Here is a 12,445-nt window from a genome sequence, read left to right as displayed (position 1 = left end):
AAACTTTATAACCCTTTCTAGGTAATTTTTCATTTAAAACTTTATAACTTTATAACTTTAACTTTAGGTACTTTAGTTTTTTGTGTAATGATTACTTTTTTTGGTTTGCTAGCAACATTTGACCATGTGCACATCTTTGCACCGGGATTGCCACATGCCGAGAAGTTGTCATAGGAGAAGTTTGGTAGCAAATTCTTATAAAATAAAAAACATGTTAACAACACTACTGTTTTCTTATAAGCGCACTCTCACTTTATTAAAAGTATGGTATGGCCCACACCATAGGATGATCCAAACTGTCCATTAGATGGGCCATAGCCTAAATAGGTTGTGCTCCAAAAAAACATTTCCATAGGATGATCCTAACCCTCCAATCTGAATGTTAGAGGGTTGATCCTAACCCTCTATAGATTGGAGGGTTAGAATCAACCAATGGAAATAATTTTGGGGGCATAACCTATTTAGGCTATGGGCCATACCGTACTTTTTATAAAGTGAGGAGTTCCCTCGTAAAAAACAGTAGTGCTGATAATCCTATGGTGCGGGTGCCCGCGGGTTGACCAGACCCGACCCGTGTTTTTGCGGGTTGGGTCACCCGCGGGTTAGTTTTTGACGGGTCACTAAAACTTAGACCCGTGCCCGCAAATTTGTGGGTGGGTCGGGTCGACCTGCGGGCACGGGTCGCTTTTGCCAGGTCTAGTGAAAACACGTGAAGTCTAAAAATACTAGGTACGGCCCACTTTTTTGATGATCCAAACCGTTCATCTATCTGGGCACAACGAAATAGGTTGTGCCCAAAAAATCATTTCCATAGGATGACCCTAACCCTCCGATTTGTAGAAAATTCCATAAATTATTTTTGGATATCTCCATATTCAGATCAGTTCAGATCGGAGGGTTAGGATCATCCTATGAAATGATTTTTGGTGCACAACCTGTTTACGTTGCGCCCAAACAGATGAACGGTTTGGATCATAAAAAAAAGTGGGCCGTACCTAGTATTTTGAGACGAATAATTGTAAGTTTCTACTTCTAATTTGTAGAGAATACCAGATGATAGAAATTTCATAATAATTATATTCAATAAAGTTCTAGTTCAATCCATCCATCTCTTGGCCCAGATTACTTGAAATAAAAAATTACATTACACCTGTGAATTGCAATGTTGAATCATGTGCTAACATTTAATCCAAAATGCACATTTATTCATGTGCTAACACCTGTGAATTGCAATGTTACACCTAGAAAATTTAATCCAAAATATACATGTGAATCATGGGGTTTTTTTACGCTGGAAAGAGATGGGGAGGGACACGGCTGTAATTTTTCAAATCCTCTTTTGTGGTTTGTAAACCTCACATTAAATGGGACCCACTGATCTGGGCGAATGGAAACCCAAAAACCCCATTAGTCGAGCGCAAAATACCCAAAAAACTAGGTTGTGGTAGCAAAAATTATTTCCATAGGTTGATCCTAACCATCCAATCTATAGAGGGTTAGGATCAACCCTCTAACATTCAGATAGGAGGGTTAGGATCAACTTACGGAAATGATTTTTGAGGCACAACCTATATGGGTTGTGGCCCATCTAATGGACGGTTTGGATCATCCTGGTGCGGCCGTACTTTTAATAAAGTAAGAGTGCATTCATCAAAATACAGTAGTGCTGATAACATTTCCCTTTTTCTTTTTACAGGAATTTGCTAGCCACCTTCGCCGATTCCACTTGCTCGGCTTGTGGCCCGTCAGATGCAAAGATTGGAAGAAGTAAATGGGTGCAAAGGTTGCTAGCAAAAGTAGAAAAAAAATAGTAATCATTACGGTTTATTAGATTTGTGATAGAAATAGATTTGTGATAGAAATAGTAAGTTTTAAATGAAAAATTACGGAAAAAAGATATCAAAGTATGACAATTACAAAGAAAATACGAAATAGGTGTAGTGACATTTGACAATTACAACGGGACCAAGGAGCGATAGCATAGCTCTCTGCACAGCTGCGCAGATAGCTCTCTACAACTGCGCGGAAACACTTCTATATATATATATATATATGAGGAAAGTGAAGCTACACCGCCGGTGTAGCTAACTTAGCTACACCGCCGGTGTAGCTAACTTAGCTACACCGCCGGCTTAAAATATAATGGGCCCACATTGTTTTGGTGATCCAAACCATTCATTTGATTGGCCCTCACATAGATAGGGTGTCCACCAAAAATCAGCTCCATAGGATCATCCCAACCCTTCAAACTGTCGAGGCAAAAATGGACAAATTTGTGAAGGTTTTTACACGTTCATTTTTGCCTCCACAAATCATAGGGTTGGGATGATCCTATGGAGCTGATTTTTGGTGGACACCCTATCTATGTGAGGGCCAATCAAATGAATTCTTTGGATCACCAAAACAATGTGGGCCCATTGTATTTTAAGCCGGCGGTGTAGCTTCACTAGCTTAAAATACAATGGGGGCCACATTATTTGGGTGATCCAAACCATTCATTTTTAAGGCCCTCTCATAGATAGGGTGTCTACAAAAAATCAGATCCATAGGATCATCCTAACCATTCGAACTTTGGAGGCAAAAAATGAATTAATTTGTGAAGGTTTAAAGACATCCATTTCACCTCCACAAATCGTAGGGTTGGGATGATCCTATGGATCTGATTTTTTGTAGACACCCTATCTATGTGAGGGCCTTTAAAATGGATGGCTTGGATCACCCAAACAATGTGGGCCCCTACTGTATTTTAAGCTATTGTGTAGAGAATATGTGTAGGAAACGTTTTCTCATATATATATATATATATATATATGAGAAAACGGTTCCTACACATATGTGTAGAGAAGTTCTTTACACACTAGCTTAAAATACAGTGGGGGCCACATTATTTGGTGATCCAAACCATTCATTTTTAAGGCCCTCACATAGATAGGGTGTCTACAAAAAATCAGATCCATAGGATCATCCTAACCATTCGAACTGTGGAGGCAAAAAATGGACTAATTTGTGAAGGTTTAAAGACATCCATTTTACCTCCACAAATCGTAGGGTTGGGATGATCCTATGGATCTGATTTTTTGTAGACACCCTATCTATGTGAGGGCCTTTAAAATGAATGGCTTGGATCACCTAAACAATGTGGGCCCCCACTGTATTTTAAGCTAGTGTGTAGAGAACTCTCTACAGGAACCGTTTTCTCTCTCTCTCTCTCTCTCTATATATATATATATATATATATATATATATAATAACTGGTGGGACAATGCACATGTTAGTAATAACTCAAAAGTTATAGGAGGAAATCCAAAGTTTTAAAAGCATGTAGAATAGAAATAATAATTATAAACTCATAATCAAAGAACTATCAATGACTGAAAAACAATAAAAATATCAGTTGAGACTTGAGGCTAATGAAAGACATAGTAAGAGCTAAAAAAGAGACACGAAGAATCAGTTTTTTGACATTCAAAACTGATGAAGAGTAGTACGAACAAAGTAATAAGAAGAAAAATTTATGAGGGTTAGAATCCTCCAATTGGAAGATAGAGAGAGATAAATAAATGGTTCGGATCCCATAATTTGGTCGAATCCCATTTTAACTCAATTTATGAATGCTTCGCTGTGTGTGCCCTGTATTATGGGTTGCTAATGGCAATTGAACCTTCTCTCAGACGTATATTTCTCTTATAATGAGATGCCATGTGTCAGTAGCATGTACATGTAGATGCAAACTAAGAGGAACATAGGTTGCACCCAAGTTGCCATTCCAGTGCCAACAAACAGGGGTAAAGGGGGAAAAATAAAATATAAAGAATGAGTTAAAGTTTGTGTGAATAAGACATGTGAAATCATGATATGATGTTAGTGAGTTGTCTATAGCCTGATAATAGATATCAGTCAATCAGCTGGATTTTATCACATTTTCAGCATTGAACACACAATTAGTTTTGGATGGAATGGTAACACATATGCTACAATAGCAGGACATAAACTTGATGACGGCAAAAATACTTGGAAACCAAACAAATACTATAAACCATGGATATATAGTCAAGCTAACCATACACAGATACTGCAAACCATACATATCATTTCCATGTAAATGATATTAGGGTGCAACAAAACCCAAATTATACTTAGTGGGCACTGATTTTAAAAGCATCTGAAATATACAAATACCATTCCAAGAGCATCACATTTAACCATTCAATTCTTCTCTGTTCCACTGGTGGGAGGCACAACCTATCCAGTCTATACAATAACAAAAGAGGATGCTGATAGTTCCTCAGTGCATGCACATACTAAACATGTTAGATTGAATATACAAGCATGTAAGATTGGTCTACTAAATCACAATAAGAGACTCCCTCAATTAGCCCAAAACTATTGTTGTGCGATCTGCCCCCGATCTTCCAATCGTACTTATAGCAACAATTGAGAAGAGCTTCTGCTCCATCAAATTTCTCACCTCTCAAGATTGGCCCTGGAGCTCATATAGTAGATGCCAACCAGTGTACATTTGGGCATATTCAGTGTACATTAGTGTACATTCAGTGTCTCTCCGCATGCGTTCAAGCCCAAAATCAATTTCAGGATACAATGAAGATGTACAAATGCATGACTTGGCACAAAGCTACTGAAACAGACAGTTTCACCATGTCTCCTCAAGAATGATGATCCCCATTGAAACAATGGGCTATTACAGAGTAAACTCTATCAACCTTCATTTTCTGACAAAATATTACAGTGTCATAAAATCATATATCTAAAAAATTTCTCTACCCAGCTGTAAATTAATTAATTGTATACAATGGGTGGACGGAGGAAACCAAAGTTTAGCATGGCACAAATAGAGAGTTATTCGGTTATCCAAATAATCCATATAATAATTGACATAGAGAAACTATCCATTGTCCAAATAATTTATAGCAATATCACCTACCAAACACTTCAAGTACCATCCAAAAAAAAAAAAAACTTAAATAGTTCAAGTCGATAAAAATAGATGTTTCAATTGACCCATTCTGATGTTTCCCCATTTCCCCTCTTTATGAGAGAACAAATCTGCTGCAAGAGTAGAAACTGAATAATCGAGATGATTCCTCGTATGAAAACACAAATCGTGATACCTCATTAAAATTACAATCATTATACATATTCGATACTCGAAGAAAGTAAAAATCAGCCCTGAAAGCATGATAAAAGATGATCTCACTGCCAGTTAATATAAAAAACCTTTGGGTTTCACCATGCAGATCTGCCAGGTTCCCACAATTGAAAATTTTAAAAGGAAAGAGAAAGCAAATGCAGATTTGCTTACTAATATCAGGAAAGAGAAAGCAATGTAGATTTGCTTACTAATATTAAAAACTCAGTCTAAATCAAAACAACAGGATTGAGGCCGTAGCTCAATGGTTAAGGCTTTGATCATCAACCGTGGGGTCGGTGGTTCGATCCCAGCTTACCAACCATGAAAAATAAAACCAAAACATGAAACACACCAAATCATATATATAACAGAAACAGGAAATTACATCGGTTGCTCTCACTTGAATGTAAAGGATTTTGTAAAAGTCTCCCCAGAAGGACCTAGATTCACGATACAGATCATGTGTGGGCTGCATTAAACTTCTTAATGTGTTTCTCATTTTTAGGCTCCTTATATATCACTCCTCTAGCCAAAGATCAAAGCTCTGTTCATTTTGGATTTTGAGAATTTATTTTGTGTCACATTCCATATTGCAGATAGATCTTCTAATAAATTAATCATTTTTTAATTAAAGAGTTTATACAATAGGGTAATTTATTGAACACCACGTGGCAGACAATGCGATTACAAAAAATGACTTCGGCTGTCTAATTTGATGCGTCTCTCTGTGTTCACTGTGGATAGTAGTTCTACGGTGACTCAAAATCAATTCTATGGTGACACATCTCTTTATTGATTTGGAGAATCGATTTTGAGAACGACATGCAATAATATAATGTGCCCATCCACTTTGCTTTCACCTCCATTTCAATTTGGTTTTCAACTCTACTGTGAGAGATCAATCTCAACAAATACAAAAGCCAAAGTATTCAATGTCCATTTCTCTAAATTCTCTATTCATTCATCTCCTAGCAACATATGAATCTTGGCAGACCCAAAATGCAAAAGATTCAGTTCTCATACAGATATTAAAATTGACAGCACACAGGAAAAACCAAGCGTCAAGTTCAAAATCAAATCTTAAATTGGCTATGTTGTATCACAGACACCAAAAGACAGGCATTCACTTAATAATAATGCCAAAAAATTGAAAAAAAATAAAGAAAAAGAGGTTAGAAAAGTAAATGAAGAAGACGGCAACTGATATCCCACAATCATATTTTGATAATGGTACTACTCACTTTGTTTTATACTTTTTTGGATTGGATGTTGATAGCACCTTGAGAGTTTAGATCCGAAAGAAATTGTAACTGGAAGTTATCTCAGCCGCAAGTACATGACTATTTTCACCAATGAATCCGTTGATAGATATGAACCCAAGATCCAATACCAGCTCTTCTTAGGGGGAGTTCACCCTTCCATTGGACAGTCAATTATGGCATGTTGGTAAGAAAACTGCAAAAAGAAACCTTTAATAAACTTGAATAATGAAGACAGCCTGTTAGAATATAGGAAGTACAGATGAAGTTATGCAGACATCTCGAATACAATAATTATTGAAAAACTGACAGCAAAAAAAAAGAAGGAAAATTCAACAATAATAATAGCCGTGAAAAAAAATTGCAGTAACAGAAACCGATTAATCCTAGACTGAACCCTAACCAAAATCAATTAGAAAGTAATGAGAGTGCTACAAAATGAAGAATAAGGCAACTTTTGAAGCCACGGAGAAGAAGGTAGAAGGTTAAGAACAGAGATTTCCTTTCTAATAAATTGTACCTTAGGAATCATTAGAAATATATTCAAAAGAGTGATTCAAGCCACAAACTTATCAGAAAATATGCAGATTTCATTGTTGTTTCATGGGAAACAGAATATCACTCCTTTGAATATTGTGAAATAGGAGAAAGGATAGAGACAAAAGCCGTATCGAATACGAAGTGAGGAAGGATTGTATGCTTTCAGAAGTTTCCTTCTTCAAGATTAATTGCAAAATAAAGGAAACCCAATCGCCTTGGATGTTGAGAGAGACTTGCCCAAAAATCCAGACAATTGTTCAACGCAATATAATCCGAAAGAAAAAAAAAAATTTGGAGGGAGAGAGATTTTAGGAGGGATACTAGAGATATTCTCTCGTATGAGTAGTGGAGAGAGGGTGAGAGATTTTAGGAATATCTTTTCTAATTTAATTACTGATTTTAAGAGAGATTTGCCCAAAAAACCAGGCAATTGTTCAATATAATCCGAAAGAAAAAAAAATAGCAGGGAGAGATTTTAGGAGGGATTGTAGAGATATCTCATAAGATACCAAAATCTTCATATTTTTAGGATGTCTATTGGACTCTTAGAGAAACCAAATTGAATAGGAAAGTGTTTAAGGTTTAAATTATAGGAGTAAATCTTCATAATATTTTTATCATGTCTATTGGACTCTTTGGAGAGTTTTTAGAAAACCAAATTGAATAGGAAAGTGTTTTTAAGGTTTTCTTCGGCTCGTTTGAAGGAGGATGCCACGTACGATCAAACGCGCGATGGGGGAGCTGTCCACGTGGGTGTGAACAGTGAAACCCCCATCCAGCTATATTATAATAGATGAGAGAGAGAGAGAGAGAGAGAGGTTATATGAGATGGCGCTCACAAAACATAAGGCGCCCACTTTGTTTGGATGATCCAAAGCATTCATTTGCAAGGCCCTATCATAGATAGGGTGTGTACCAAAAATCTGCTCTATTGGATCATCCCAACCCCTCCAAAAGTGGAGGAAAAAATGGGCAGATTTGTGGGCAAAAAGTGTCTATCCATTTTGCCCTCTACTTTTGATGGGTTGGGAAGATCCAATGGAGATAATTTTTTGTACACACCCTATCTATGATGGGGCCTTTCAAATGAATGCTTTGGATCATCCTAACAATGTGGGCCCCTTATGTTTTGTGAGCGCCACCTCATATAAGCTATATGAGGTTAACATCAGGAACCCTTTTCTGAGGGTGTGCCACGTGGCACCCCCTCTGCAAACCGCATTCAACCCTTTTTTTTACGCATTCAACCAAGTTTATAATAACCGTTTTATTTGGTTACCGATTTCAAACGTCACAAACGTTTTATTCCAATGGTTAGAATGTAAATAAAGAGTCTTTATATAGATAGAAAGAAATCCAAAACCTATCACAAATATTCCTAAAATCTCTCTTTCACTCATTAGTGTTTCTACTTCGTTGCCCTAAATCTCTCTCCCCACAACAAATTATTGCGAGGTAATTTATTTATTTTTTCATTTCCCTTTTGTTATTTCATTTGGTCCAAACGTACCAACTAGAAAAAAACTAAACCGAATTTTTCATTTTCCTCGCCTAATTAATCTCTATTCTACGCCTATTTCCTCTAACCCTTTAACGCCTATTTTTCCTCTATAATAAAAAATAACATCAATAAGGAAATTAATCTAAGCCGTGGTGGTGCCACCTGTTAGCCCCTCTTCATCCCGTATATTACAAAGCTTTCTAAAATCTCAATTAAAGCGCAATCAGGGCCGTCTATGTAATAGATAGATTCCAAAAGCCACTTCCTAAAAATCTGCACTCATCTATGTATCCCCTTTTTTTTGTTTCTCCTTTCTCCTCCCTGTTTTCCTTTGCGTTTAATCACATAAGCCTCATAATTAATAGTAAGTATTTCAGTAGAATAGGAAAGGTCTAATCACATAAGCCTCATAATTAATAGTAAGTATTTCAGTAGAATAGGAAAGGTCACCATTGACTGCCTTATTTTTAGCAATACAATAAAGCAACACTTCACGTAGGGATAATCCAACAGTTTTCTTCTGAAACATCTCTTAGCTTTCCAAAGTTTCCATGTTTCATTATGGTATTCATTAAGCAATTTGTTCATTTTCTTCTTGAACTCCTATATGCTTTTAATAAATTTTATTATTAATTTAATTTTTTTTGGCTGCCCTGTGCATCGCTCGGGACTGCAACTAGTATACTATATAGCAGAAGAGAAAAGGAGAGAATTATTTGAATTTCTCCCAAAATTCTATGAGAATTACACATCACTTTTTTTGACTTTTTTTAACAAAGACACCCATTAAAGCCACATAATTTCAATCCTACCCCCCTCCTCTATGCTTTTTTAATTATGGAAACCTCTATAGATTGGAAGGCTAGGATCAGCCTATGAAAATGATTTTACGGGCACAACATATTGATGTTGTGTTCCATCACATGGACAGTTTGGATCAACCTATGATGTGGTCCGTACAGTTATTTGTCGGCCCGTGCATCGCACGGGATTTTTTACTAGACTTCTCTGCATGATTTCCTAGAGCAATACGAGAAAATGCTTGCTGACCGTCATAGGAAAGAAACATAGGAAGATTTTAAGTCGAAAAATTCAAAGGCTACAATAATAACATTAAGCCCATTGGAAAAGGAGGCTGGAAAATACTATACAAGGGTTATTTTTGGGCTATTTTAGGCGAAGCTTAAGAGAAGTTATGATTATTGGTGTAAGAAGCTTAGGGAGGATGGGAATGTCACAACATACAATGTAGTACACATGGATGGTGATTTTGAAACCAAAAAAGGACATATTGTTCTATATAGCGATGCCGAATGTGTAAATGTGACTTGTGACTGCGTGATGTTCGAGACTTCAGGTATATTATGCAGACATATACTAAAAATATTCGAGAAGAAGTGTTTAACTGCTATTCTTGAGGGTCACATATTTAGGAGATGGACAGTTGATGCACGATATCAAGTGTTGGGTAAAGTTCCTACAAGGGAACAAGGTAGGGAAAAGGGCGTAACTCCGTTAAGGAGGTGGTGTCTAAAGGCAAAACAACGAAGACAGGACGAGGAATCTTATAATGATGAGACTCTTTTTAACAAGATGGAAGAAATGTGCGATGCATTGTTAGCGGAAGTCGATCAAAAGAAGAAAGAGAAGCAAAGTCAGTCAGAAATCATTGGCAACCAAGTGCAGTCGAACTTTGTTTGTAGTCAAATACCGGAGATAACTATCCGAGACCCACCAGTTGTGAAGACCAAGAGCCACCCGAAGATTGCTTCACATATGAAATCTTCAATAGAGACCTCCCAAGAAGAACCAAAAAAATGGAAGTGCTCTTATTGTGGGAAAATGGGTCATTATTTGACAACTTGTGAGAAGAAAGTTAAGAACGAACAAAAACGAAAGAAACAGAAGGTTTGGAACAAATGTAATGATTGTCTTCTTTTATGTTGCAAGATTTTAAACCATGTGAGTTAATGTTTAGTTCTGCCTATAGATGCGTATACTGGAGGAGATGAGTACAAGGGAGGAAGGGGAGGTGGAGGAGGAAGAAGATGATATTGCATCCTGATATTGCTCATTTAGCAAGGTATGTGATATTGCTCTTCTGTGCCATTGTTAAAAAAAAAATCAAAATAAAGTTTTGTCTTCCTTATTTGAATGCTACTTTGTTTCAGATTTTGAGAACCATTGATTTATTGTAGTCAAATTTATGATAAAAAAAATTAACAGATTGTTTAGTCCAAAACTGATTATTAGGTTGAACAATGTACATTTGAGTCCATTATTAGATTTCTGTTTAGTCCCTGTATGTTTCAGAATTTGAGAACCATTGAAATGTACAACTTGTTGATTAGAGAGATAATATTTTTTCCTGGTTGTTTACTCAATGCAGGTAGTACAAGTGCCATGGAATGGATGATGAAGCTCCAAGGCTGCTTGAGGGTTCATTTTGAAGGCTCCTTGAAGGCTATCTGAAGGCTATTTCAATGAAAATGACTCGCATTAGTGGATTAGCAAGGTGTTTTGTATAATTTAGAGTAGAGAGAATCCAATTTGTACATCTTCTGACATTCTGTAATTGAACTTTAATGCGTATTCAAGTTTTATGTTATCGTTATAACTATATGATGTAAGGATTAGGTTTTACATTTCAATAGGTTGTATATGAATGACAGGTTGTTACAGGTTTTAGATTCGATCAGGTTGTATCCAAAATAGGATATTCATTTTGTTGTCTGATGGTTGGTTATGTACAAAGCAGGTAGAATATAGCCTACAAGAGGGGTAGCTGATTGAGCCTTCTATTATTTAATTCATCTGAGGCTGTATTCAATACCCATTTTGAGCCCAAATTGATTAGCAATTGTAGATCTCTGAACTACATAAGAAGAAGACCAAAACAATTAAGTCCTAAGCAAGGGATCGCATGTGTTTCCTCTTTCTTTAATTAGACAGTCATAAATAAACTACTAGGAAATGATAAATTCATCTCCTTTTCTTCCTTGGGCCACCCCTTTGCAGTGTAAAAGGGCACTCATTATTAGATGAGTGGGGCTGGCCTAGAGAAGCAAAGGGATGGAATAGATCACTTCCCTTCACTCCTAGCGAAAAAAGGGATGGAATATATCACTTGCATTCACTCCCAGGGAACAAAAGGGATGGAATATATCACTTCCCTTCATTTAAATAAGGAAAGATTTTGGTTCGAAATTTTGCAATCCTCCTTGCATGTTACAAGGTTTTAAATAGACACTCATTAACAAGGTTTTAAAGATACTATCAAACAAAAAAAAGATTGAATTGTAAAATGATTAACAGGACAATGAGGACAATGAATGTTTAATAGAGTCATAACACATTATTGAGGGGAAAAAAAAGAGCCACCACATCAAATAATTCCCAAACAAGCAAAACATCCCCTTCACAAGGTCTCTGTTGGAATGGAAAAAATACAAGATCAGATATCTCTGAATTTTGAACCGGACAATGAATGAGACTTTGACCATGCTTGTTTCTGCACTGTAGTTAACAAGCTGATTCACAATGAATGAGGTGTGTGGCAATGATATCTCTTCTTCCTCGGTGGATTATCTTCTTGATCATCGCCCAATCCACTGTCGCTTCCTGATCTGCTCTCATACTCATCATCCTTACTCCCCAATCCGAGCCATCTTGCCTTGTCCTTCAATGCCAGACTGCTGCACCAAATAAAAAGTTAAAAAAACAGAAAGAAACTGAAGAAACTGGAGTGGGAAAGAAACCCTAAAAGCAAAGGAGGAAAAGGATAAAGAAAATGACAGAAATGGAGATAAAGCAAAAGGATAAACCCTAGATTGGACTATCGTTTGGAAGAGAGAGAGAGAGAAGCAAAGAAGAGAAGCGCATAAAACCCTAGATTCCTGTTTTTTAAGATTTGCGGGGGACTTGAATGTCAAAAAATTGAAACCGTATGAAATATAAGGGTTGGACTGTCATTTTGAACTTGCGTTTTAAGTTTTT

General features: G+C 36.6%; 1 protein-coding gene across 1 annotated transcript; it reads left to right on the top strand.

The window, feature by feature from the left end:
• Window positions 1-9,706: 9,706 nt before the first annotated feature.
• Window positions 9,707-10,514, top strand: LOC143858247 (uncharacterized). Its single transcript, XM_077368903.1, has 2 exons — window positions 9,707-10,357; window positions 10,440-10,514. The coding sequence occupies exons 1-2, from the start codon at window positions 9,707-9,709 to the stop codon at window positions 10,512-10,514; spliced, it is 726 nt and encodes a 241-aa protein (XP_077225018.1).
• Window positions 10,515-12,445: the final 1,931 nt, after the last annotated feature.

Source organism: Tasmannia lanceolata, unplaced genomic scaffold (assembly GCF_043159265.1).
Source record: "Tasmannia lanceolata isolate RefF3 unplaced genomic scaffold, GAP_Taslan_0.1 ptg000025l, whole genome shotgun sequence".
Classification (NCBI taxonomy): Eukaryota; Viridiplantae; Streptophyta; class Magnoliopsida; order Canellales; family Winteraceae; genus Tasmannia; species Tasmannia lanceolata.
The sequence above is the reverse complement of the archived record's forward strand: the minus strand, read 5'-3'. Positions and strand labels throughout refer to the sequence as shown.

Excerpts from the sequence above, each read along its gene's own strand:
- LOC143858247 (XM_077368903.1), top strand. The coding sequence starts at position 9,707 with ATGGATGGTGATTTTGAAACCAAAAAAGGACATATTGTTCTATATAGC. Across the intron at positions 10,358-10,439 it reads AAAAACGAAAGAAACAGAAG|ATGCGTATACTGGAGGAGAT; the intron begins GTTTGGAACAAA and ends TTCTGCCTATAG.